Source organism: Drosophila navojoa, chromosome 5 (assembly GCF_054131105.1).
Source record: "Drosophila navojoa isolate 15081-1374.11 chromosome 5, UAZ_NAV_1.0, whole genome shotgun sequence".
NCBI lineage: Eukaryota > Metazoa > Arthropoda > Insecta > Diptera > Drosophilidae > Drosophila > Drosophila navojoa.
Window position 1 is genome coordinate 19,482,732 of NC_142893.1, and position 27,559 is coordinate 19,510,290.

The 27,559-nt window shown below is 40.7% G+C and overlaps 8 protein-coding genes across 8 annotated transcripts; 2 read left to right on the top strand and 6 right to left on the bottom strand.

The window, feature by feature from the left end:
* Nucleotides 1–2,036: 2,036 nt before the first annotated feature.
* Nucleotides 2,037–3,293, bottom strand: LOC149091159 (uncharacterized). The gene is made up of 2 exons (XM_089261738.1): nt 2,937–3,293; nt 2,037–2,853 (listed from the first exon to the last, which is right to left on the bottom strand). Exon 1 carries the CDS (start codon nt 3,196–3,198, stop codon nt 2,995–2,997), a length of 204 nt encoding a protein of 67 aa, XP_089117864.1. The 5' UTR covers nt 3,199–3,293; the 3' UTR covers nt 2,037–2,853; nt 2,937–2,994.
* Nucleotides 3,294–5,012: 1,719 nt separating this feature from the next.
* On the bottom strand, nt 5,013–5,964 carry Gbp1 (Growth-blocking peptide 1). Its single transcript, XM_089262448.1, has 2 exons — nt 5,585–5,964; nt 5,013–5,501 (listed from the first exon to the last, which is right to left on the bottom strand). Exon 1 carries the CDS (start codon nt 5,870–5,872, stop codon nt 5,642–5,644), a length of 231 nt encoding a protein of 76 aa, XP_089118574.1. The 5' UTR covers nt 5,873–5,964; the 3' UTR covers nt 5,013–5,501; nt 5,585–5,641.
* Nucleotides 5,965–7,923: 1,959 nt separating this feature from the next.
* Nucleotides 7,924–9,486, bottom strand: Gbp2 (Growth-blocking peptide 2). The gene is made up of 2 exons (XM_030382163.2): nt 9,279–9,486; nt 7,924–9,221 (listed from the first exon to the last, which is right to left on the bottom strand). Exons 1-2 carry the CDS (start codon nt 9,419–9,421, stop codon nt 8,000–8,002), a joined length of 1,365 nt encoding a protein of 454 aa, XP_030238023.2. The 5' UTR covers nt 9,422–9,486; the 3' UTR covers nt 7,924–7,999.
* A 1,165-nt stretch (nt 9,487–10,651) lies between these two features.
* LOC108655028 (uncharacterized) lies at nt 10,652–11,398 on the bottom strand. The gene has a single exon (XM_018106705.3). The coding sequence runs from the start codon at nt 11,141–11,143 to the stop codon at nt 10,682–10,684; it is 462 nt and encodes a 153-aa protein (XP_017962194.1). The 5' UTR covers nt 11,144–11,398; the 3' UTR covers nt 10,652–10,681.
* A 3,592-nt stretch (nt 11,399–14,990) lies between these two features.
* LOC149091160 (uncharacterized) lies at nt 14,991–15,575 on the top strand. The gene has a single exon (XM_089262082.1). The coding sequence runs from the start codon at nt 15,268–15,270 to the stop codon at nt 15,535–15,537; it is 270 nt and encodes an 89-aa protein (XP_089118208.1). The 5' UTR covers nt 14,991–15,267; the 3' UTR covers nt 15,538–15,575.
* Nucleotides 15,576–16,417: 842 nt separating this feature from the next.
* Nucleotides 16,418–18,048, bottom strand: Cda9 (Chitin deacetylase-like 9). Its single transcript, XM_018106704.3, has 3 exons — nt 17,725–18,048; nt 16,767–17,491; nt 16,418–16,705 (listed from the first exon to the last, which is right to left on the bottom strand). The coding sequence occupies exons 1-3, from the start codon at nt 17,986–17,988 to the stop codon at nt 16,456–16,458; spliced, it is 1,239 nt and encodes a 412-aa protein (XP_017962193.1). The 5' UTR covers nt 17,989–18,048; the 3' UTR covers nt 16,418–16,455.
* Nucleotides 18,049–21,016: 2,968 nt separating this feature from the next.
* On the top strand, nt 21,017–21,543 carry LOC108653152 (uncharacterized). Its single transcript, XM_018103465.3, has one exon. The coding sequence runs from the start codon at nt 21,116–21,118 to the stop codon at nt 21,524–21,526; it is 411 nt and encodes a 136-aa protein (XP_017958954.1). The 5' UTR covers nt 21,017–21,115; the 3' UTR covers nt 21,527–21,543.
* Nucleotides 21,544–25,614: 4,071 nt separating this feature from the next.
* LOC108655278 (uncharacterized) lies at nt 25,615–26,553 on the bottom strand. Its single transcript, XM_018107031.3, has 2 exons — nt 26,036–26,553; nt 25,615–25,980 (listed from the first exon to the last, which is right to left on the bottom strand). Exons 1-2 carry the CDS (start codon nt 26,445–26,447, stop codon nt 25,961–25,963), a joined length of 432 nt encoding a protein of 143 aa, XP_017962520.1. The 5' UTR covers nt 26,448–26,553; the 3' UTR covers nt 25,615–25,960.
* Nucleotides 26,554–27,559: the final 1,006 nt, after the last annotated feature.

The following is a 27,559-nucleotide window of genomic DNA, read 5'->3' on the forward strand; positions in this document are numbered from 1 at the left end:
GTTCTTCAGAGCATATTCACTCTGCCGGAGATTTGTAAACAGGGCTTTAAGCTGACCGGGGACCCACAGCGCTGCCGAAAAATCGCCTAAAAGGGCAACCAGGCGATCAAGTTTTTGATCTGATAACCGCAAAAGTGATGTAAACAAAAATCGAATAAAGTGACGCAAACTGCAAACTGAATTCATTAATCAGCAAATCTACAGCCCCCGCTGAGTCGCTGCGCCAGCCGTGAAAAGTTCCCAATTGCAAAAATAACACATGCATATAATTGGCTCAGGCAGCCATAATAGAGTAGTAGAAAAAGTTTCATGGTAGAAGAATAGAACTGTTGAATGGAGTGAATTGCTGAACAGCTTTTATACTAGACCTAGGAGACTGTAACTGATTTAATTTGTAATGGTATTAAAATAAATAATAAACATCTATTTCGAATGCAGTCAGGCACACTCAAGAATATCAGTTATACAAGCTCAACCTAATATTAAATATTCGACATAGTTGAAGAAGACGAAATCTCCAGCCCTGAAAAGTTTCCAATTGCAAAAATAACACAAATATTTCGGTAATTGTTTATTGATAAAGCTTATGACTAGCATTTGGTGAATACGTTCTGGAAGGGCTTTGCAAGTATTACGAACAAGATAGTCGCACTTCACTTATGGCGTTGCACTTGAACTCTCCTTGGGTGCGGGTACTCGGAGTGCTCAGGCCGGCAGTCGGCAGCGCCCGAGGTATATTCTGAAACGCGGCGGGCACTTGCTCACGTCGGCAGACCTTACGGGACTCGCTGCGGTCATTGCACTCAGATATATCAGCAGCAGTGTGAGCAGCTGACATAGATATACACCAGATATTAGCTTCATAATGGGCAAATATCGACAACAACAGGCCAGCGCGACTTGACTCTAACTAAATGCTTGAGCGTAGTGCGTAACCCCTTTTATATAGACATCAGCCAAGCGATTGCCCTGTTCTCGTATTACTCAAACCACTTTCTGTCGCCATCATACCGCTGGGACTAACAACTTTACTATCTATAAATTACGCAGCACGCGCTCAAGTATTCCCCGACACGGGATCATCAGCGAGTGGCGGTTATTAAAACTGTCTCTTGCAGTTTGTTATTTTAGTCGAGACTGCTTGACTGGGCGATGCTCTACCTCTTGCGTAGAGTGGACATTTCCATTTCTGGAATCCTACTGAAGTTAATTTCTTTAATAGTTATTCTCGTCATCTTCATAAAACTTTGAATTTCAACAAAGTCGTGAAATTCGAATTTACTATTTTTTAAATGGGTTTAGGGTATAATAAGAGGTATGTTTCGCAAATAGTTGTCAGCACTTCAGAATAATATTAGCCGTACATCCACCTGCTGACTTTAAGAGTACTCAGTGTACTCTCAGCTGTATCGACCTGCTAGCTTTAAGAGTATTCACTCTTCTACGCTGTGCTACTAGCTTATTATAATCTATTGATTGTGGAATCGCCGACTGTGATGTCATAGTCATAGTCACAGTATACAGTGCACTCTGTGTTCCCGCTAAAAGGTTAATTGAATGACGCATTTGATAGAGAGAAAAGCTCCGGTTGAGTTCGGTTTAGGGGTGTACGTGTATTTATGAAAATTTATCTCTCAGCATTAATACATTGTTTATTTTAGTTTTTATATTAATGTTATTCCAGCGAATCAATTTCGTTCGTTTCAGGCGTCTGTAGCAGTGTCATGCTCAACGAAATCTCGGGTGCAATTGCAAAATATATATGTTTATATTAATGAATCACTATCAACAATGAAACATTAGACTGTTTTTCTATTTTTTGTTTGTTTTATTAGAGAGCATTACTTACACTGCCTGGAATTGAAATTGGAAATTATCGTTGAGTAGTTGACCAAGTACATTAAAAATGTTAATTAAATTAAAATTTCTAATATCAAACAAAAACTGTCTTTTCAAAGGTTTTTTTTCTTTTTTTATAGGTAACATTAAATCAAAAATACTTTCGGACTTCAGTCAAGGGTATTCGTTCAGTCAGAAAATTTTGAATGTAGATTTATATGTAGTGAGTTTATGAGCATATGAGTTTCGATTTTTGTTAAAATTTATCACCCGCCCCTATATCCCTCAGCATCAGTCGACTTTAACACTATAAATCAGAGATATAGCTTCAATAGCGCCGCAATAAACTTTCATACGGACAGACGGACGGAGAAGATGGACATTACACAAAACCAATATACTCATTTCCTGAGTGAGTATAAGAACACATTTTAACTACGGACTATTAAACAAAATTATTAACAATATTTCACTAGATACGTGAAATACTACTACTTAAATACATTGTAGTATGCATATATGTATTTACTTATTCAACTTTATTATACACACTTAATATTTAATAGTTTCTCTTATTTAAAGTCTTAGCTCATGCTTACGCCACAAAGCGACATTGACCCGGCTGCCGAAATAAACTGGAAGACGGACATTGCATCGGTTTTACAAAATTTTACTTTAAACTTTGTATAGCCAAATTTGCAGTTCATGCGAAAACAGCTGTGATAAGATCACACAAATTTGGGATCATATGAGTAATAGTTGGAGAACAAACGAAACTGTGTAGACCGCGAGTACATTGATTGATGACATTTAGTTGCTCAAGCCATCAAGCCAAAAACTCTCTCCCCGCCGATTTCGCAACTTTGTTTGTTTTATTACATTGTTAACTGTGGGGGCTTTCCATACCCGTGCTTGTGGGGTAAACAATTTATGGCTCCTATAGTATAGTAATTGTAATTGGCATTAGCACATTTTAATAACTGAGCATTAAACAAAATTATTTACATCATTTCACTAGATACGAGAAAGAGAGAGAAAAAAAAAAGTATTTAGTTTTCGTTTGGGAGACTATTTTAAGAGTGGGGTCTAGCAATTACCTCTTATCATTGAATTTGTATATATTTATATTTATTCACATTTTTTCTTAGCTTATGCTTAGGCCGAAAAGCGACATCGACCCGCATACAGTTTTTGGCCTTTCGGGCACTTGGGCAAGGTGTTCACCAGTATGCGGCCTGGGGGGCACTTGGGCAAGGTGACCAGCAGTCCGCGGTTGTCCAGCGTGGGCAGCGTATGGACGATCAAGATATTCCAAGAAAGAATGCCTAAGAGCAGCGTGTGTACGGCTTTCAACTGCATTGTTTACTTGTTTGTCTGTTGTGTCTGTTGCTGGTAGGACGATCGTAGAAAAAAACGCGTTTGGCTGCTTCAACTGAACGTCGAAGACTGACTCACGAGTGGAGTGGAGATCTGAATGGAGTGAATTGCTGACTAGCTTTTATACTAGACTTAGGAGACTGTACCTGATTTAATTTGTAATGGTATTAAAATAAATAATCGACATAAACGACAAAAATGCCATCTGCCGGAGATTATATAAGCAGATAATCAAATAAAAACATTTGTTTCTATTAATTATATTCGAATGCAGTCAGACACACTCAGAAGAATATCAGTAATACAAGCTCAACCTAATTTTAAATATTCGTCATAGTTGAGGAAGACGAAATCTCCAGCCCTGAAAAGTTCCCAATAGCAAAAATAACACAAATATTTCGGTAATTGTTTATTAACAACAACAAGGCTTATGACTAGCATTTGGTGGATACGTTCTGGAAGGGCTTTGCAAGTATTTCGAACAAGATAGTCGCACTTCACTTATGGCGTTGCACTTGAACTCTCCTTGGGTGCCGAGCAGACATTGTGGGAGGCACCAGCGATAAGAACTCAATGTTATTTGCTTTTGTATAAACAAACAAAAAACAGCATCAGCAATGTACATTTTAGAAGCTAGTACGCTTTGCGATTCCAAACTGGAAAGTAAAAGCTCTTTTCCGACAGCTCGAGCTGTTAAAAGCTCAGCTGAAAAAAAAAAAACTGTACAGTGCCGCCTGTTCGTATATGCCCAGACCTCACTAGAAGTCAAGATCATTTAGCCAGGCAATGATTAACTGTAGGTTTGTTATTTGACCAAGGATACACCAATTATTACTAACATTTATATTTTTATATATTTTTCAACAATTTGAATTTTAAAGTTAAATTTAATGAAAGAAAAATTGTTTAACTCAGGAAGAACAAGATATTCGTGTACTATCTCTACATGCATTTATGTATATATTTATGATAGAAACTTGCATCAATCAAATCGAATAGAGAAACAAGTAAGAAAACTCTAGTGGTGACTGCTCGACTAGGAGATACCCTGAACCCTCCAATCTGATATTTTAATCACTCTACACTTCTTTTAAGCACACATACATACACACGCACGTATTAAAACGCGCTCCGCTAACTGCGCAGTAAGCAGCGACTGCGCTTGATCAGCGCAGCAGTATGGGCAATATAATACGAATTTATTTGTTGAATAATTTGATTTCCGCTATATACGGACATTTAAAAGAAATTGAAGTCTCTAGCTCTTATATCTTCTGAAATCGACGCGGACAGACGAACGGACGGACAGACACACGGACAGGGCCAAACCGACTCAGCTCGTCGCCCTGATCAAGAATATATATACTTTGTTGGGTCTGTCACGCCTCCTTCTGCCTGTTACATACATTTTAACAAAACCATTATACCCTGATTTCCCATTTTCAATGGATTCAGGATATAAAAACAAGTAAATGTTAATTAAATTAAAATTTCTAATATCAAACAAAAACTGTCTTTTCAAAGGTTTTTTTTTTATAGGTAACATTAAATCAAAGTGAGTTTATGAGCATATGAGTTTCGATTATTGTTAAAATTTATCACCCGCCCCTATATTCCTCAGCATCAGTTGACTTTAACACTATAAATCGGAGATATATATACGAGTATGTGTTCTATAGTATCTAGCTTCAATAGCACCGCAATAATCTTTCATACGGATACGAGAAATACGACTACTTAAATACATTGTAGTATGCATATATGTATTTACTTATTTAACTTTATTATACACACTTAATATTTAATATTTTCCCTTATTTAATATATATAATTTAATTTAATTAATATAATTATTCATACGTACAGGAAGACGGACATTGCATAAAACCAAGACACTCATGTCACTTTCGTGAATGAGTACAAAAAGCATTATACTTTGGTTTTACAAATGTTACTTCAAGCCAAATTTGCAGTTCATGCGAAAACAGCTGTGATAAGATCACACAAATTTGGGATCATATGAGTAATAGTTGGAGAACAAACGAAACTGTGTAGACCGCGAGTACATTGATTGATGACATTTAGTTGCTCAAGCCATCAAGCCAAAAACTCTCTCCCCGCCGATTTCGCAACTTTGTTTGTTTTATTACATTGTTAACTGTGGGGGCTTTCCATACCCGTGCTTGTGGGGTAAACAATTTATGGCTCCTATAGTATAGTAATTGTAATTGGCATTAGCACATTTTAATAACTGAGCATTAAACAAAATTATTTACATCATTTCACTAGATACGAGAAAGAGAGGGAAAAAAAAAAGTATTTAGTTTTCGTTTGGGAGACTATTTTAAGAGTGGGGTCAAGCAATTACCTCTTATCATTGAATTGTATATATTTATATTTATTCACATTTTTTCTTAGCTTATGCTTAGGCCGAAAAGCGACATCGACCCGCATACAGTTTTTGGCCTGTCGGGCACTTGGGCAAGGTGTCCACAAGTATGCGGTTGTCCAGCGTGGGCAGCTCCGTTGTTGTTGTTGTGGATTCGTTGTTGTCATTGGGGAATACGATGCGATCGTCGACCACGTGCGTCTGGACGATAAAGATATTCCAAGAAAGAATGCCTAAGAGCAGCGTGTGTACGGCTTTCATCTGCATTGTTTACTTGCTTGTCTGTTGCTGGTAGGGCGATCGTAGAAAAAACGCGTTTGGCTGCTTCAACTGAACGTCGAAGACTGACTCACGATGCGCATGGAGTGGAGCGGAGAGCTCCCGAGCAGACATTGTGGGAGATTTCCGTAGACGCAGGCACCAGCGATAAGAACTCAATGTTATTTGCTTTTGTATAAACAAACAAAAAACAGCATCAGCAATGTACATTTTAGAAGCTAGTACGCTTTGCGATTTCAAACTGGAAACTAAAAGCTTCTTTCCAACGGCTCGAGCTGTTAAAAGCCGAGCTGAAAAAGCTCTACAGTGCCGCCTGTTCGTATATGCCGAGACTTCACTAGAACTCAAGATCATTTAGCCAGGCAAACGAAATCGGGCAATGACTATCTGTGGATTTCTTATCTGACCAAGGACACACCAATTATTACTAACATTTATATTTTTATATATTTTTCAACAATTTAAATATTAAAGTTAAGTTTAATGAAAGAAAAATTGTTTAACTCGGGAAGAACAAGATATTCGGGGACACAGTCGATCGATGCTTACAAGTATACAGCAGTGCGTGTACTATCTATGTATGCATTTATGTATATATTTATGATACAAAATTGCATCAATCAAATCGAATAGAGAAAAAAAAAATATTCAAAATAATAATGTCAATAAGAAGTAGGCTGGTCACATTTAAAATCTGAGAGCTTTAGGTACTTTCAAATTAACAATTTCTTTAGCCGCATTATATTGTAGGAAATTAACACAAACTCGACCATGCTCTGATAACTTTCAGTTTAATTAGGCTCTATTATTGTTTTTATTTTTTAACTGTATACCATAATCGTTATCACTTGAAATTAAATTTTATATTTTCTACTGAGTCAATTACTGGAATTTTACGCTGATAGAAATATAACATTTTCCTAGTATTTTGTTTGCTGATTAATTATGCTCACAACTAATTTGAGGCGCTTTTCTACATGTAGCGACAAGCATAGTTTTATTTCATGCAGATCCTATCTAGGTAAATTGTTCCCTAATGTCCTTGGCAAATGCCCATAGTAATATTTACACATTTTGATCAATCTTCCGATATTTGACCCAGCCTTGGTATTCTGCTCTATTCTCAACATTAATTAATATATATATATTTGAGTTTTGTAACTTTATTCGGTGTATAAAGTGTCGCATATTCTTAAACTTTGATCTTAATATGGCCATTTACATACATCATTATAAAGAATGTGACCTTCTGGGCACATTTTTCGCGAGTAAAAGGTTTGCGTTGTATTCCTTGAATCATCTTGTGAGTCGCCACCTAAAGAGAGGTCATCGCTGGTGGATTGATTGTCGCCATTGGCATTGGGCTCAGAGGTTGCGGAATGATTGTAGACATTCAAATGGCTATATTCAGATGACATATACATATGTTATAGCATAATAAATAAATGTATGTGTAATTCTCTCTCTTCTCCTTACGTTTGAGACTGGGCCGTATTTAGGGGTAACATATTCAAAGCAATCAATGCCAGCAAGCAGACTATAAGCTTATAACACATCTTGACACATCTGCAGTAAATTTGGTACTGATTATTCGAATGGATCCCTAGGCTCCCCGGTGCTACTGATGATGCCACTTTCCAAATTCAAGTGCTTTTAATTCATAGATAATATAAGGCTTTCTGAATATTCTTATTTTCTATATTGATAACAATTCACGATTAATTTTCGCTTTTCGCCAACTCTCCGCGATGAGTAAAAAAACCAAAATTTAATGTACTTAAATAAAGAAGCAAATCCAAACGTTGATCGGTAAATTATGAAAATTGTAATAATCAATATTAGCAAATAATAATATTGGACTAAAAACAAAAACAGAGTTGATTTAGCTTCTAGTGTTTCTTAATTAACTGATAACAGAAATTGATACAAATAGAATCTGGATTTATAAAGTATATTTTGGTTTGTTTTTTTCTGTTCCTTTCAAAGATTATTTATTCAAATTATATTCAAAAATATATTTAACATGAGAATGAAAGTATGAATACTTTAAATACATACATATTGATATCCAATCATAGAAATAGTCTAAGTTTGTTTAGCTAACTAGGCTCTGCTTCAGGCTTTGTGGCGACAGCGTCCGCCCCGTAGTTCGGTTCCTTCGGTGCATATGGGGTTTGTGTCAAATAGGTTACGTTCCCCAATCGATTCCGGTTCAGTAATTACGGCCTTGCCCTTGGGGTCTTTGGATCCTTGAGCTTCATTGCCTTCATTCTGGTTGCGTGACGTGAAGTCTGTTTTGAAAATTGAAGCAATATTGTCATCCACAGTGTGATCAGATTTTGATTCAGCAGTGCTGCGATAGCTGGGATTAGCTGTGTTGCTTCTGTGCTTGCCTGGCACGTCGGAGAGCTGCGGATCAAGATTGTTGAACGCTCCACCATTTGCTGCTACTACTGGACGAGGTTGCAAGGGATTGGCTGTATTGCTAGGTTGCGGAATCACGGTTCCAGAAGATTGAGTTTCAAATTCAGGGTGTGGCTGTAAAGGCTTTCCAGTAAAACCAGGTTGTAGATAGGTAGGATCCGATGGATCTTGGCCACCCGATTGGGGGCGTGGCTGCAGGGGATTTCCAGTAAAACCAGGTTGTAGATAGGTAGGATCCGATGGATCTTGACCACCCGTTTGGGGGCGTGGCTGCAGAGGATTTCCAGTAAAACCAGGTTGTAGGTAGTTAGGATCCGGTGGATATCGGCCACCCGGTTGGGGGCGTAGTTGCAGAGGATTTCCAGTAAAGCCAGGTTGTAGGTAGTTAGGATCCGGTGGATATCGGCCACCAGGTTGGGGGCGTGGTTGCAGAGGATTTCCAGTAAAACTAGGTTGTAGGTAGTTAGGATCCGATGGATCTTGGCTACCCGGTTGGGGGCGTGGCTGCAGGGGATTTCCAGTAAAACCAGGTTGTAGGTAATTAGGATCCGATGGATCTTGGCCACCCGGCTGGAAAAGTGGTCCGGTGGGATTCCTACGGTCGGTTTCATAATCAAGTGGATTTGACTGTTGGGGTGGCAATGGACGCTGTTCGAAAGGTCTAGTAGGTGCGGTTTCCGGGTAACGTGACCAGACTGGATTACCGAAACTAGCTTGACCTTGACGCCTTACGCCATCTCTCGGGTGCCCAACACCTGCTTGTCCAGCATATAAATCATTGGCCCGTCCACCGCCGTATTGACCTCCACCAAAGCTGGGAGCGTGACCGATTTGCGCATCAGTTGGATTGTAATGATGATTATGATGATATCCGTGTCTGTGATGCGAGGTATGATGCTGATATTCAAATGGCCTAGTTCGATTGAAAGTCAGATTGTTGGGAAACATCTAAATAAACACTTGCACATACCTCTGTGGCTGAGCATAGCTCCAGCCTTCACCGCCGTATGCATTTCCATGAAAATGATGATCTGCATGGGCCTGCAATAGCTGCGCATTTAGCAGGGCTATCAGCAGCCAGCCCAGCGATAAGAGGCGTTCCTTAGCAATCATATTCTGCTCACGAGCTTCTGTTGGTGTCGCTTGATAAAGTGCGACTGAGATCAGCGCATCGAAATGTTTTCAAATATAGTTTCCAATTCAGATTCCAACGGGACAGATAAGCCGAGATTGGCCGCTCGCTCTTATATGTGCTTATACATTGATACCGAGAGAAATTACCGACTCTTGTTCCTTTAAAGAGCGCACAAATACTAATTATAAGAGCTGAAAAGCAAAGAGAAAAAATTAATCACATCAATTGACCTGGGACCAAAGAGATGAAATAGTCACATCAATTGACTTGCGATATTAGCTGCGCTTAGGCTTTCCCTTAGTATCTTTGTTTCCCGATAATTCGAAATGGCAAGCGGATCAGTTGTTTTCCTTACACAAACATTAAAATTATTCAGATCGAATTTTTTCGATTTAGTGGGAAACTAAGGACTTTCTTAAATTACATTAAAAATATAAGGTGTAGAGAATAATGTCGCTCTCATAGGATTTGGCGTTCTTTTGTTTAGTAATGTGGGGGATTCTTTTTTGACTTATTCGAAAATGTTAAACAATTAAAGTTTTTTTTTAATGTCAAATATGTTTAGACTTTTTTAATGTAAACGCATTGCACCTAACCTATTTTCATATTTAGCTCAATAAATAAATAACGAAATATTCATAGCCAAACAAATAATACGATGAGCAAACAGACCTTCAGAGCAATGTGCGAGTTACATAGATAATTTACAAGACAAATGATGATAATGAATGACGTGAAATGTATTAACACACAAAAGACAGAAACAGTAATACCTAACGGAAACATAGCAAGGCTATGTTAGTTTGAATTGGCCGACTAGAATACGCACTAAACTTTGCTCGTATGTAATTTCTTATCTGACGCTTTTCTATTTTGTAGCCGGGGTTTTATATAGCGGAACGACGTACACCAGAGCAATCTGAATAATCAGTTGCAGATTGGGTTTTCTTCAAATATGTCAGATATCAATTCAAGTTCAGTTTTTATAGCTGATAGTCCATCAATATATTATCAATAATACATTGGTTAATTTATGCTTTGAAAAGTATTCATAATGCGCCGATCATTGAAGTAAAAATAAAGCTCTTTAACTTGAAGCTTCCAACTGGAAAATGGAAAGCTCTCGGAGGCATCATCAACATAAGCTGCGGGAAGGTATAAACAAAAGTTAAGATTCGTATTCTGAACGCCCCCATAAAAACTCAAGCTTATTGCATGCGCGTTTATTGTGAACCACTCTAGGCCTCCTTGCGACAATGATTTCCAAGAAGCTTAAAGCCACTTCCGCAGATGGGCAGCGTGTCCAGTGTAATGCGTGGTCCGATCTCAACGGTTAGTGGATGAAAGCCAGATATTTCGTCGACCATCTCTACGGACTGGTCGGTTGAAGGGGCTGTCTCCATGAGTGGGAGCTGTTGAACCGTAGGTTGATTGCTGTTTGTGAGCTTCTTCTCAATTTGCTGCACCTGCGTACTTCTATGCAAAGGGGGCTGGCTGGTCTCATTCTTTTGCAACAAGGATCCTGCTGTCAGATGAAAATCGCCTCTCGCGCTGCTGCTCTCCGTCCTTGTCGATTCGGCTACAATTGAAGGAGCTTTGTATTTCGGATGAATCGAGTTGGCTGCGCACAGTGCCAACGAGAAGTGCATCCACAATAACAACAACATGCGTAAAACTGGCTTCAGACGAACTGAAATCATGTTGAAACACGTTTACTCTACCCTAATTCGCATCAAAGACTAATTGCGAAGAGAGCGATCGCCCATGCACAAGGCTGCCCAGTCTCCAGTTGTTATTACTGTTGCTGTTGCTGTTCTCAGTTGTACTCGACGATAAGGGAAAACATGAAACAGAAACTTGTATAATTGCATGCATAATGAGATTGCCCGGCAATAGCTTCTCGATTGTCTCATTCGCTTGAGAATCTCACAAGCTGCACTCACTATAGAAAATAAGTCGTAGTTCATTTAATCAGCCGAGCTTATTTCAATCAGCCCGAGAGGCGTCGAGACAGCTTAAAACAAGTATTTGACAATTCAACTCTCTAAATTTTATATCCGCAGTTGCACCTACCCACATAGAATCACTGGGGATTGCATACTTTGGGGCGCTGCCTGAAATTATCTTGCATACTATTTGGAGGTATTTATTATACTCGGAACCAATAGGTAATCAGAATAGGAATTCGAACTTCCTTTTTTAGCCGCCACTATTTCATATATGTAATTGAGTGGCTCAGTTTCTATCTCAAGATCAGGGCATCCTTTGAGATTTAAATGTGTGAGATTTTTATACCCTGAACCCATTGAAAATGGGAAATCGGGGTGTAATGGTTTTGTTAAAAGTATGTAACGTGTGTATCACGCGATTAAAATCCTTATCGACAGCTGGTTATTTAATTTTATCTCTTACACCTTTAAAGCTAGAGCTTCCAAATTTTAAATTTAGACTTATGTGTATTTTGTATAATTTCGCTTACTGCGCAGTTAGCAGAGCGCGTTCTAATACGTGCGTGTGTATGTATGTGTGCCTAAAAGAAGCGCAGAGTGATTAGAATATCTGATTGGAAGGTCCAGGGTATCTCCTAGTCTAGTCTTGTTTTCTCTGAATTACTGTAAATACATATAGCTTCTTGCAAGCATAAAATAGTTTTAAATTTTAAATTATTTAGATGTGAAACGTGATATTATATATGAAATAATATGCTTTTAGCTACTTTAAGTACTCGAGCTCTATCATTTGCAGTCAGCACTAATTTTCCGAATATACCTATAGATGGCTCTTCTCAAGGACAGTTTCGTTAAACAGTACAGATTTGTATGCCTTTGGTGTATCTGATTGAATTTGTAATGCTTATTTGGTATATCCCACTTCTTTAAAGAATTTTACAAGGTTTAATTATTTAGCAATAATTTAATGTACTACGCGTTCTCTTACTAATACAAATATTTTTACAGTGACTCGCTATAAATACCCTATATGTGGATTACATGTTTTTATGAGATGTTCTTTGTTGAAGTTTTTATGAAAGCTAAAATCAGTAGCCGATTTTTGTTTCATTTACTTTTGAACTCTGCTGAGACTCCTAACATTATATGAGGGAAGATTTTCTGCTCGACTAATTCTCGTTTGTTCATTTGTTACAAAATTAAGCCAATCTGCATAATTTTTAATGAGTATACAGCTTTATAAATTGACCATACTATTGCAATAATATTATGATAAGGCCGCAAATCCAATTAGAAATAGTGTCTAGGAGAACCTATAAAAGCACCGAGTCAATGAAATATCTTCAGTTCAGTTCCAACTTTATCATGAAGCTAATTCTGTTTGCTCTAATCTCGATCTCTATGTACTGGTCCAGCGACGCTCACAACTTTTTAGGCCCGGACGAGAATCTAGAGCTATACGCAACTGAAGCTCGCGTCTCTAAATACTTAAACGAGCAGTACCAGGCCCAGCGAGCCAGACCAATATACAATGGACACGAAGTTTTCGATATGATCGCGCCAGCATAAGCCAAGACTTTACGCTACCTCATATTAATTTGTATCTAATGTAATGAGAAAATTCTAGCATGTTGCACATCATATAAAACGCATGAAACTATTTTGTGTTTTATTTGCGGGTGTTCGTTTACGAACAGAAGGCACTGTTGACCTTGCGTTTACTACTCGTGACTCATCGAAGTACTTGGCTCTTAAGCTATCCATTTTCCAATGTAAGCCAATGCAACCCAGCATCGACTTTTTGTTGTTTCGTCTTGCTCTATGATTTTTTTGTGTGAATGCTTATAACAATCAATTCTTATCGCAAGTGTCATCTAGCACTCCGGAGATATATGATTCACTCAACCAACTTGAGTCTCCAAAGCTGTGCGAAAGCGTAGCTGAAACAGTTATTCTCTCGAAATTTTGAAATTTCGATGCAGGTCCTATTAGTTAGTATTAATTTGTATACATCTGCCATCTATTAACAGTAAGATTTCACTTATACAACATATATAAGTAAAACATGAACATTATTTAATTTATTGTTTTTGTTTTTAAATTTAATTTTAATTGATATCAATTGTGAATATTCTCTTCTAATGTATGTTATGTTAAATGCCTTACGAATATAGTTATTATTAAATAGAACTATAAGATTTTTTATCAATATATTTTTCTATATTTATAATTAATTTGACATACTTTTTATATATTTTCATGGTGTGAAATCGATTGAGTGGGATAATTACTATTAATATGCTAATTAATGAGCTATTCCAGTCTTAGATAAGTGATTTATAAGTAAAGCCAGTACATGATTTTTGTATATTTTATAAGAGCATATGTAGGCATGTATATAGTATATATGGCATAAATATAGATGCAAGTGCTCAAAATATATAACTTTATCTAGTTATTTATATAATTATATTTTTATTACTTTTTCCTACTCTCTCTCTCTCTCTGATTCTCTCTCTCTCTCTCTCTCTCAATATATATTATACGTAATTGAGTTCGAGCTAATATTTAAAAAATGACTATTGATTTAGTGCTCATAATCTATGTATATCACTTTTATAAATTTACGTCTTTGGTTACTCTTTAAATATTTCTAGTTCCAGTTCGAGTTTAGAGTGAATTTTCTGCTCTCTTTCAGTACGCTTTTTATGGCGTAACCTGAGCCGCTCCTAATAAATGTCAGCTATTTAGGCTAATAATTTTGACAATTCTATTGTCAGGCCCTTAGGCCTAAAAGGCAGTCAACTACCCTCGAGACTCGAGTTCGTAAACATAAATGTCAGCCTCATAAGTAGATGTAAATTCATTTTTTGCCACAAAGAGAAAGAGAAAGTGAGAGAGAGAGAGAGAGAGTGTAAGGACAAAGGACAAAAATGGCATAATTTTTGAAGGCCTGACAACCCTGGGTTAAATGCTGCTGCTGCTGCTGCTGCTGGAAAGAACTTTGCGCCGAATTCCAAGTATATAAAAATACATTAAAATAATGCGTGTTTGTCACGCCGACAGCTGATGCAAGACACCGACTGAGGGAAGATCTGCTGGACTACATCTCGTGCGCTCATTTATTTATGACAAGCCACAATACGGCAGCAAATGGAATGAGAGCAACCAGAGCAGTCGAATTTATGCAAAATATATTTGTTTGTGTGTGCCAAATAAAAGGCGCAAGTCAATAGAAAGAATATTTTATGCGGAAGCAAGCCACGGCTTACCAGGTAATTGCGAGTCGTTCTGGAGAGAGTTGAGCCCGCGCCATGGGGAGAGTCTTTTGTCTCTGAGCGCGGACAATGGATGCGTCTGTTAATCAGCGCAGCTTTGCCAAAGTAATCAGTAAATATTTGCAATTTTCTTTGCCTTTTGCAGGCAGCAGTTTCTTCATTTTCATAGAGGGAAACTTCAATTTAGCTGCTTTCCATTTGGCATTGATTGCGCTCAGAACTTTTTAATTGGGAAATGCTACGGATAATTTAAGTTTTATTTGAGACTTGAAGTTGATATAAATTCATTTAATCATTGTAATACTTTCTAAGATTTTTTAACAGCTTTAGCCTTACTCAGTTCAAGAAGAGCGCGAGCATGAAAAGTCTTATCTTTGATCTATTATGAAGCAGAGGCAACCTTGAGCAGCATCTATTATTATTATGCTTATTTCGAAGAGCTCTCAGCAATGTGCCTTAAAAGGCCGCAACTGCTTTCGAAATTGGCCAACATTTGCGGGCACAAATCAGCTAAAAGCTAAACAATTCAATTGCCATAGACTCAGTTAACTTTGAACAGCTGTCGAAGAAGTGTGTCAAACCGCAATAGATCTAAAAATGTTCCAGGAAATATTTCGTGCCGTCGTCCGTTTGATTTTATTGCTAACACTTTGGCAGTGCGTCGCAGCCATGGACAGTGAAGTTGTCGAGGCGAGCTTAAGTGCGGCAGCTACCAACATGCCCGAGCTGCTAGCGCCGCAGTGGAGCCCCAACGACACCGTCCTTGTGAGGCCCTATAATATACTGGAGGCCAGCTGCCCACCGGGCTATATTCTGGCCAACAAACACTGCCATAAGCGTGTGCGAGGTGCCCCAACTGTGGAGTAAACTAGGAAGAACTACGTATATAAATAAATTACACTTGTTATTTGGCTCTAATTGGCTGTTGTGTGGATTTTAATTGATTGTATAAATTTTAAAAGTAGTTTACTCAACTTTGTTAGTAATAAAGCAAAGGAAAGATAGAGTTAAAAGTAAATATAAACAGATTTATTGTAAACTAAAATCAAGTTATTTGAAATTTTCATCAGGAATAGCACTGACAGCACCCACTGTTAGAAACATTTCGAGGCTGATGATGTTTTTGAGTATATGAACAATTGTTATCACCCACTGTTCGCCCCACTCGTATCTATGTTTGATCTGAGCATAGATAATGTTAGACTGCAGTCGCCGCTAAGGTCAGGGCACACACACTCCTCCGCCCTTCAGCCCCAGTCGAGTGATATGCAGACAGTGGCTGCCATTAGTTAGATGCCCATTAACCAAAAATGAAATCGGCCATCGCGTTGCACACCCGGGCGCCTGTCCACGTTCCCGTCATTTACAGGTAGCAGCTGCATTGACAGCCAGTCGACAGCAGGCGCTGGGCACGGCTTGGCCCACTGGGCGCGTTTTGCGGCATATTAATTCATGCCATAAAATATGGCTACACTCTGGGCAGCAGCAGCAACTGAAACAGCGCCAGCGAAATTGACAAAGTCTCGACGTAAACGTGGCAGGCTGGGAGCAGCAAAGGGCTGAATGAGTTAATTTAGCGCCTCACGGCCTGTAGCATAATTTCAAGTCATTTATCAGGGACGTTTTCGGAATGGGGACGGGAAGGCAAATGCAAATTGGCTTAGATCATGGGACTAACAATGCAAAGTGGCCAAACGGCCAAATGGCCAAATGGCCACATGACAGTAGCCAGACAAAACATGGTAGCTTCATTATAGCATGCGGTGTTTATTGGGTGTGCAACATTTACATGTCCCGGCCCAGCGGATTGTTTAGCCAGGGATAGACAGTGGGGCACTTGTCGCAGACGCTCATGTAGCGCGTCTCGGCGGTGGAGGTCTTCTGGACGTTGCAGTGCACGGCCTGGCAAGTGGTTTTGGGCGTCTTCTCGCAGCTCTTGAAGGGCCGTCCGAGCACTGGCTTCCTCACGTACTCCAGCATGCGGGACACGCTCGTCATGTACACGTCCGGATAGGTGGTCAAGTGCTGCATGAACCTGTGTGGCGGGGAAGGGTGAGTGGAGTTTTGGAAATGGAGAGGGAATCTGCTGCACATACTTCTTGAAGGCGGCAAAGTAGTTGCGGCCGCGTGAAAACCAAGCTGCATGCAGATACATGCCGAATGGCGCCCGGTTGCCCTTGTAGTGGCGATTGAAGTTCTCCAGCATCCACTCGAACAGGGCGTCCACATCGTCCGCGGGCGGAAAGGCGCAGGCGTCGATCATCGAGCAGCTGTAGCCCTCGGTGTCCGTCCACGTGACCATGGGGTTGACCCAAACGCCGGGCAGCGCCGCATCTGGGCACGGGCCGATCTGGCAGTCCTGTGTGGACAGAAAGTCCAGTGTGTAGGGCCACATGGCTGGATTCTTGTGCTGCTGCGTCGGCCAGGAGCTGTCGTAGGTCAGGCCCAGATTCTTGATCGCCTCAAAGCTGTTGTTGCCAGAGATCTGCAGGAAGGGCAGACGCACGCCGTGCACCCTCTTTGGATCCACCTTGGCGAACGCCTCCAGCATCTGCAGCTGCGCCCCAAACTCGCGCTCAATCGTCTCCACATCCGCCTCGCGCCAATAGTCGGTGCCGTCGCCGTGGGTCACCGAGTGCAGGGCTATCTCGTGACCCGCATTGTACAGGGCATTCACGCGCACGTAGTCCGTGTACTCGTGCGACACGAAGAAGGTGCCCGTCGCGGCGCAGCCATCGGGATTGACCAGACCACTGAAGAGCAGCTCATATTGGGCGTAGTTCACAGCATTCACTGCGTCGTCAAAGGTGATGGTAACAAACTGATGGATGGCAAGACTTTAGATGGTTCTATATCTCTATTTAAGGTTCTCTCTTCTAAACGAGTTAGCACTATAGAAGTTCTGTATCTTTTGGGTCTGTCTGCCAGACTAAAGTAACTTTTATATTAAAGTCGAATAGGGGAATGAAATGAGAATGTAACCCGAAGAAAGTCTTCTTTTGAATTGCTGCAATTCCAATTGATGTGAACCTGCCTTGTATTTGGTCAACTCACCTGGGGAATCTCTTGCTCCTTGCCCTTGAATTTGGGTTTCGGCAATGTCGCATCTGAGCAACGGCAGTCGGGCAATTTGCATTTGGCTGCCGAGCACGGCTCAGCTTTCAGCAGCAGCTGTTTCTCCACCTGCGGGGCGACGGTGGGCTTTGTCTTGTTCTTTGACTTGGACTTGGTCTTGGTCTTGCCAGCTTGGCTCTGGCCCTCGCAGAGCAGGGCCGTGGCTAGCAGCAGCCCAAGTACAAATAGAGTTGCGAATTTCATGCTGGATCTACCAACGTCTATAACGTATGCCAGTTGATTCTCTGAAACTGTGCCGAGCCCCCTGGCTTTTATAACATGGCCTGGCAGTTGGTATCTTATCGAGAGCTGGGTGAAAATATGATTTACTTGTTGAACATGGCTGTGGCTATTACCGTTGGGTGTGCCTACGCTCTGAACTAAATATATGTTGTATCGGAAATGTTTTCGCATACGGCGCATGTGAGAGCATAATGGGAGCTCACGGGGGGAGTTCAACGAGAAAGTAGAATAAAATAGAGACAGGCTGGAAACGGCTTTGACATAATTGATGGAATACCATTTATTCTCTCTGCTCTCTTCTTCTTTCATATCTATTTACTGTTCTTTCTGTGGCCTTAAAGCTCTTAAGAGGAAAGCGGATAGGGGATGATGACCTGCGTATCAATAAATTATTCAAATAGTAATGTATGTACGCATTAGGCTGGGGGGCAGGATGGCTTTTGGGTTACCTGAGTCCTTGAGCTCGAGTGTATTCGAGCTGCCTCAACTACAAACTGATAATTCCAGGAATCGCTCTCGAATGGCGCATTCCCGCCCAGCCAGGGTGAACGAGGACAAAACTTGGCTCATTAGCATAGCCAAAGTGAAGAACTTAACAGCTGAGATTTGCGCCAGTGGCTCGAGTGGAAAAGTTTGTGCCGGCAAATCGAAGCGACTGCAGGCAGCTTCAAATTATGACAAGCCCAACAAATGCACTTGAAATCGTAAACAAGTGCTTCAAAACTTTTGTGGCACGACAGAAGCTCTTAGAACAAAGCCAGAAATCGTATTTGAGTGCCCAACCAGCCAGCCAGCCAGCCGCCCCCAACCGACGCCCATGCTGTCCCTAAGTGACGGCCAATCAGAATGCAAAATCCGAGCAGGCAAAAGTCAGACGGCGGCTGAAATTGGCCAAATTCATCTTAAAGGAAGCTGCAGCTGCAGCCGATGGCTGGATTGTTGGATTGCAGCAGCAGGAGCAGCAGCAGGAGCAGCAGCAGGAGCAGCAGGAGCAACAGCAGCCACTGCAGCGATGCGGATTTCTTGGCACGCTTTCGCCGACTGGCATGGTGCACGCCTACAATTCATTTCAGTCACGTTCCGGGGCGTTGCCGGCAGGGGTAGGTGCCCCACGTGCCGCAGCCAGCCAACCAACAGGCGGCAGTCGTCAGGCCGACAGCAGCAGCAGGAGCCGACAACGCCAAACGAAAAACTCTCGGCTGCCAGACGGAAGTGAGCGACGGCCACCTCCAACTACACAGTCCAACAACTCCAACAGCAACAGCAGCAGCACCACCGCAACCACCACCACCACCACCAGATGAGCTGCTACTCGTGCAGTTCGTTGTTCGAGTTGTAGGGGCAATGCAACATGTTTGAGTGAGTTCGAAGCCTGCGCCCATGTGACGTATGCGCAATGTGTCAAATGGACGCCCCTGCCCCCCCCTGTTCGTGCACAGTTCGTCGGGAGCACTCACAGTAATAAAGATTGAGGGCAGCTTGAGAGCCAAAGAGTTGATTGAAATTTGATTGACAGCCCGCATGAATGAAGATGAATCTTTGCAACTCATAGCTGAACCGAATGCAATGCCCCCCTCTTTCTCTCTCTCTCTATCTCTCCTTCTCTCTTGCCCACTCATTAGTTGCCGACGCGTCAGAGCATGAAATCAAAGCGAAAATTGAGTTGCCTCGGGCATGGGGCATGGGGCATGGGGCACACACGAGCGTCTCACGTGTCCCAAACTGCTTTAAAATGGAAATTTCTGCCGCTAGTACGATTGTAGCTCATATGCGTGCCAAAGATCTAACTCAAGGTTCAGAGCTCACGCACGTCTGAGCCACCAGCAAAAACTACAAAGTGGGTGAGCGGCGGCTGTGCGGCTCTGGGTTGGGCTGGTTGCTGGCGGTGGGAATTGAGCATTGTGTGGCTGCTCCAGAGTTTGCCAATTTCCGCGATAATCACACAACTAATTTGCATAGCGAGCGAAATGGAAGCCGAGCACGAAATCTACGCTAATCAAATCAGGCAAACGCACAAATAAAAACCCCAGTTAAATACACTCGGAATGCTCTGCCAGAGCGGCAGCTCTGCTGGCTTTAAGATTTAGTTTGTTTACTGTGAGTCCGCTTGATAGAAAAATGTCAAATGTAGTTATAAAATATCAGAGTGCAGTGAAAGGTATCGAAGTATCCAGATATATCCAGGCATTGGGCTTAAGCACTTAATAAAACTTGTAATAGGGCAGAGTAGTATTAGCTTTATTTTGTTCTTTATTATTTTTTAATTTTATGCAATAAAAAAATATTTATTATGGATTTACTTTTTCAAAATTATATATTAATAATTAAAGTATTCGCTACTATGTTTATTTGCTTACTCTGAAACAAATACAGGTGTAATACTACTACAACTAAAGGTTCGTAATAATTTAAGAAATGGGAAACAATTAATAAAGCAGTATAATGGAATAACTATAAAATAAAATAATTGATAAAATAATGTAAATAAAATAATAAAAAAATATTAAGAAAAATTGTATTATTTTTCTAAATGAAAATATTACTATGTTTTTTGTTCGAAAATACTAATTTCTTAAAAAAAAAATGTATACATAATTAATCCCTGCGCAGAATATAAATCTGTATAGTAAAATATATTATCTAGTATTTATCTATAATATCACTGCGGAAAACCTTTTATAAAAACCATATATACACATATATACATTATTTATTTATTTATTTATTTTATCATCTTGATTCGTTACCCACACACCTGATTAAAATATCGTATTTTTTACTTATTATTCAGCCCACTTCATTCGCATTCTTACCAAACACAATCTCATTCTGCAGGGTATTCCCAATTCAATAATCATTTCCTTTACGCTATCCTCATTTCTCTTGGTGTTGCCAAATCTTATAATAAGCCAGCCTTATTACCACAGCATTCTCTTTGTTATGCAAATTTGAGCTTTGTGAAATTGTGTTTTCAGGCAGTTTGCGGTTTTTATTCAGCCTGGATTCATATTTGAAACAAATTCCGGTACAAACTGAACGTCAACGAACAAATTTCACAAAATTTATCAAAAATATAATTCTAAACACAATGTCAGACTGCGAGGAGACGGAGCGCAAGGCAAAGCTCCAAAGCGCTGCCAAGCTCAACAGGAATCTGCAGAGCAACGAGGTGCTGACACTGCACTACCTGGGGCTGCCCTACATGGTGCTCTGCCGCAGTCCCCAGCTGCGGCTCAAGGTGCCGCTGAGCACCTACAACTTCCAGGATGGCGAAGCCAATGGCATCGCGCTGCAGCTGATCTTCACCTGCCCGGTCAACTATCCGCTGCAGCTGCCGCGCGTCGATCTGGTCGAGACGCGCAATGTGAGCGTCGAGCTGGAGAAGAAGTTGCGCGCGGCGATCGCCAAGGCGTTGGAGCAGCATCTGGGTCTCTACATGATTGTGCCCGTGGTGACCCGAGTGCAAATGCTGCTGAACGACGAGCTGAGGGATGATTAAAGCTGCGCTTCAACAAATTTTTTCTATTTTCGTTTTTTCGTTGAGCAGCGCGGATGGGTCCGGGGGGCTGTAGCCAAACGTGTGGAGTGTCTTTGGCGGCTCTAGTTGTGACTGTTGCCGGAGGTCTGTTAGGTGTGGCTGGGCATCCTTGTTGTCTGGGCATCTACTACGGGCGCGTACGTGCACAAACATGTTTGCCGTGGAAAGCTTTGCTGTGGCCCGTAACTCACGCAGGATACGTGACTTCTCGGGCTGACGGCGCGCCACTTGGCCAATGCCCCGCCTCAACTATGCAACACTTTGGCCGAATGTTAACACGTGCAGGGACGACTGCTCATTAATTGGTGAGCCAGCCGGTCATTGGGCATCAGGCATCGGGCATCGGGCATTGCATTAACTTATCTTTTATGCACAGGCCAAAGCACTTGCCAAAGCTATCTAAGCGAGGGCTTGAACTGTGCACATGCACACATCCTCGATACACTTCCTTCCGTTGGCGCCGCGGCAGCAGCGTCAATGGAATTGCCAGTCGAAAAAGCAGCAAAGACATTCAGCTGAGCAGCAGCAGCAGCAGCTTCCTTGGGCGCATCCTGTTTATCGTTAAGCGTGCTGCAGCATTGGCGGCGGCGTCAAAGTCCTTTTGCTGGCAATGCCGGAAGTCTCTGGGTAATTTAGATAGCTGCAGTTGTTGCTCACAACTTGCATAATGTCACTTTCAAAGAGTTTCCAGAACCAAATTGCAAAAAACGAAGAGCATCGCACACAGGACATGCATGCACAAGTGCAAGACGGAGCTGGCTGCTTACATATACATATGTATGTGTTTGCCCAGCTTAAAGTCAATTGCTATTTGGATGCCTCAAGACAGAGAGAGCAAAGTTAGTAACAGAGCAGCCAATAAAGTAAGGTTTGAATAGGTTATACAAGTGATGCATTTGACATTTTTATACCCATCAGAAATCTAGTCAATAAAAAAAAAAGGTTAACAGCAATTAAATAGTATAAGAGGAGACCTAGGATAAATGTATATCATTTTCAAAGGTTCCGTTCAAAGATGGACTCTCAGCTCTGAGATCGCTTCAACAGAAAGAGTTTATTTAAAGATCACATAATTCGAGTCTCTTTGTTCACAATATTAAGCTGCAAGACTAACCATCTTAAAAAATATAGACATAACATTAATACTGTATAATATATTTAATTATTTACTTTAAATAATAATGAAAATAGAAACAACCATTCAATTAATTCAGCATAAATATTTGTAACTAAATTTTAATATAAATATATGAACTTGAATGTTCCCTTCCTTCTTAAATAATACCTTTCAGTTTTCGGACTAAAGGTCATATCGTATATCCGAAAATTTTCTATATTCTTTGATTATTCAATATAGAATTTCATGTAAAATAAAAGAATATATATTTAATTATTTAGCTAGCTGTTTTGTTGATAGTTACTAGCAAAGGAATTTGCTAGTTATATGGTAACTAGGCCTAGTGATTAGCTCTTGCAGTTTTCTGTTCTGTTTCAGAAACAGAAATATATAACAAATATATTATATTAGTTTTTAGATGTCAGGAACTTTGGTTCCTGAGAAATTGCTGGTGATAAGCATTTGGCATAAATAACATTGTTTTACAATAAATTTTAATACAATATCAAATATATATCAAATATATAAATAGTGTGAACAATTCTTGCTCCCCTTATAAAGCCTCCTCCCAGACGCAGTTTTCTATTCTCCATCTCGTCCTATGAATTTATTTCACCACCTATTTTTTACGTTTCTGGCTTATCATTTTTGGCAACTTGTAAGTCGACCGCAAACATTTCGAGATATTTCTTTGCTTTTCAATCTTTAATGCGGCTGTGACGACATTGGCGACTGTATGCCCGAAGGATTTGTGCGTAATGAAAAACTGCCAGCACACAGAGCGAGGACGACAGCGACGACGTCGACGGCGAGGACGAGGAGGATGAGGGAGATGAAGGGCAGGAGAGGGATGGCTGTGGCTTAGCCGTGGCAGGTATTGCAAAATTGAAAAGCGCTCGTCGTGGCATTAAAATGGCAAATTTGTGTGCGTCGCCAATGCGGCAGCACATCCAGGACATTTATGGCCGGTAACTAAACGACGCCAGGCAGCAGACAACGCCGGAGACAGGCCATAAAAACGGCGACGCTTGCGTGATAAGCGCATAAATCAGCTAAAGACCAGAGTACACCCGCTCCGGTACGGAGCGATTGTAATAGCTCCCAGCTAGACAGCGCCGCCCTCTAAGACGCTTGTGTGTCGCCTTAACCCTTGCCAGCAGCATCAGCTCGTAAAATTAGCTGCAAGCTGTTTGAAATGCAACTGTCCTTCCGGGTTCTTTATTTATTTTTCAGACTATGCCAACAAGTAAATTTTCTCTGTAAATGAGAAATTCATTTGCAGCCTATTCCTATTTCCCTGCCACTTGCTGTCAGAATGAAGTAGATCGGAAGTCAGAGTTCACATCCCTCGGTTTTAACTGATGTCGGTGTGCTTGCAACAAAATCCAAAATTGATAGAAATTCAATTTAATTGTATATAAATCAACTAATTTATGTAATCGACCAGTGCGAGCTTCGTATTGAAGATTCCTTCTTCAAGCATGTCGGATGTCAAGTCTGTCTTTTTTAGCTCTTATTCTTAAGTGTGGCTGGTGGCATTCGAAATAAATAAATTATCATATGCTTATTTCATCTGAGTCAGTTGGCGTCTTATGTAATAGGTATTCGTTTATTTTAAATAGCATTACAAATTCAATTAGCTACACTATATGAGGAGCTCATTATTTTGACTATTCTGCATATTACTACTATTATTATTTTCTTAAAAAAAAAAAAAATAAAATAAATAAATAAATAAAAATTTGTATTACGCTTTCTTTAAGCCTCTGGTATTTAAGATATAATTATGTATGGATTATATTTAAAAAGATACACTGGACGGTGTGCAAAACTTCTCCTAATCTTATTTTGTCAAACACTCCTCACTTTTAGGCTTTGAAAAAAGTCGATTTCAGGTTAAAGAGGTACATAATATATTTGATTGGCTCATCTGGCGAATCAAAACTAAATAATTCTTTAATGTAACTTTCAATGCGAATTACGACAATGTACAAATCTCCATGCCAAGTGAATTTTTGATGGGTCAGATTGACCGCCAAAGCGCCATCTATCGGCTGCCGCAATTACTTATTTCGTATCTGTCGTCTGCTGTCTGGCATCTCTAGCTCATTGCTTATGCTCGAACACGAAACAAATTCAAATTACAAATTATGTTGTCATTTGTGCGCTTTACGAGACAACCCACCCCCATCTAAAAAGAAAAGAAGGAGGAAAAATAAAAGATACTACCCCCGGGCGGGCGGGCAACCCTCAGATGATATGTGAAGGCAGGGCCAGAGGTCGGGACAGTGGGCAGTAAATGTTAATCCACGGCCAGTGTCTGCGCTTCATTTGGTGTGCGCGGTGTCAACTATTTAGTTTCCGGTTTTAACTTGCGCCATAAACTTGGCATTATGTGTCCACTTTTATTGCATACTTGCAGGCGCTCAGCCCGCCTCAACCTCAGCCGCTCGCATCATTGTTTCTTAATAATCCGGTGCGGAACGAGTGCACACGTCTCAACATTAAGAATGTTTATGACCCCATCCCAGCGGAGTCCAGCTCCAGCTCCTGCTCCAGCTCCAGTTCCAGTTCCAGTGGCAGTTCCAAGTCCAGCGCCTAGCTGCTGCATGCCACACATATTTCCTCGCGTTGCAGTCATAAATGCGCTTAATTGGCAATTTTTGTGTAAGCGTGTTGAAATTTTTATACGCAGTACACACACACACACGTGTGTCTGTGTGTGTTTTCGTGTGAGGATTGTAAAAGTTGCACTTGGATTTTTGCTTCTTCACTCATAAATAGGATATATGTATTCTTTCGGCACTCACTGTTATGCCCACACACTCATATTTTTATTATATTTCGTTTTATGCATTGCCCTCTTGAATTAGCACAGATTTTCGCATGAAACGTGCCTCGCTCTATAATTAAATAATCATAAGAACAAGTATTTAAAAGTAAAAAAAAAAAAAATACAATTTTTATTTATAGAAATGTCTGAGTATGAAATACATTTCGGTTCTGTATATTAGCACATTCACAAAAATTTGTTCTATTTGGATAGTTAAATCGAGATTCCAAAATTTTAAGGCTTCTATTTGCTAGCAATTTGTCCACAATAGAAATTGTTAGTTAGCCGCTGTACTCAATCCACAAGTGTTTCACTTACGGCATTACCACACCTCTCACACAGATCATAAATTTAATAAATAGATAAAAATAAACGAGAAAAAAAGGAATACGCTTGCTGCTGAAAAGCGCATTCCATTTAACAAAACGCTGTGCTAGCTGTGGAGCTACAAGTTTCTAGTTTCATCTGAAAGTTAGTCTCAAGTTAGATGGAATTCTACTACGTCTTATTCCACACTTACTTTCCCCAACGGCACGCTCTGATCTCTTCTGCTCCTCGCGCTCGATCATGTAGAGGGCGCTGCTCACCATGGGTATTATGTACTGGGAGCCACGATCCAGATGCGTCATCCGATCATACTCGGAGAAGATGACGTTCTCCAGATAGTCGGGAAAGTTCTTCTTTGATCGGATATGCACCTCGGGCAGACTGCGAGGATAAAATTTGGGGCACATGAACACCATCTTGCAGCTGATTCGCGAGTCCGGCGGCATCTCGGTATCAACATGCCCGCGAATTGTGACCTCCAGCTGAAAGAAGTGCCGCGATTTTCGGATCTTCATCGGACAGCCGAGCAAGGCGACTGTTCGCAGTTCCGAGTCGCGCAGCGATTTGCAAAATGAAGCGAGCTTCTCGAAACTAGACGTATTCATACTGCATAGATATTGAGCAACAAGATGTAAAGATTTATAGAATTTTTTTTTTAGATTAGAGGACAAATTTGAGAGTAGACTAAGGTCTGATTACAGTTGATATTGAAACTATTTATATTCAAAACATATTTGAAGCGATTTTCTTATCAATGCTAATCTGATCATCTCATTCCGATTGCTTCAATGATTAGACTGCGGTTGTGTGAGGAATAAGAGCTTGCGGATTGGGTTAGTGTGATATGAGGGGTTTATTCTTTTTAATTTATTACAAACGAAATGTTGCAGCGTTTGCTCTAGCTGCTATCCATGCATCATTCGAAATAGATATCTCCCTTTGACTTCATGTGCTAGAGTGAGACAACTACTCAGCCTACACAGAAGATCTAGGAAATATTGGAATGGCTCTTCTCAGGCTAGTTGATTAAAAATAGAATTGTATCTACATAATGATAACGAATTGAAACTAGAGATATTTTTGATTAGTCTTAAGCATAGTGGAGTATATCAATTGCTTAATAAAAGAAAAGTTCAACGCTCCAAGTTATAAACGACTCCCACTACATACTCTCTATCCGCACTACGGTAGTCTCTGTCCACCCTCAAGCTGAGCCTCGGGTAGATAATATTGTCTCTGAGCTAAAGTACAAATTAAATTGAATGACAATTGAAAAGCTAACATATAACCAACATATTCATAACATGCCTTTTGGGCGTTGGCTCGGCAAATCGAAGACGGCAGGGAGATGTCATAGGCCAAGCATTAATATTGCTGCCTCCGCACTCACTTGACTTGGTCGCGTCCTGCTGTCGTAAGCTCTGTAGATTCTATTAAAATCGCCTGTCATTGCTGCCTGGCATCGTTATTGTCCGTCTACAGTGGAGCAGGCAGCAGCCTAGCCCGGCCCGGCCTGTCCTGGGCTGGCTGGGTCCTTGGCAGACATGCTTAGTCCTTTAGACATTGGCAGCGACGTTGTTGTCTTCTGGCAGAGCCATTATTCTTCAACAACGTGCATTATATTATCCTCTGGCTCTGACTTTGGTGCACGGCATTTGTATGCAGCCTGGGCGCGAATTGCATTTGGGGAATGGGCATCCCAAGATTGGGTCTGAGG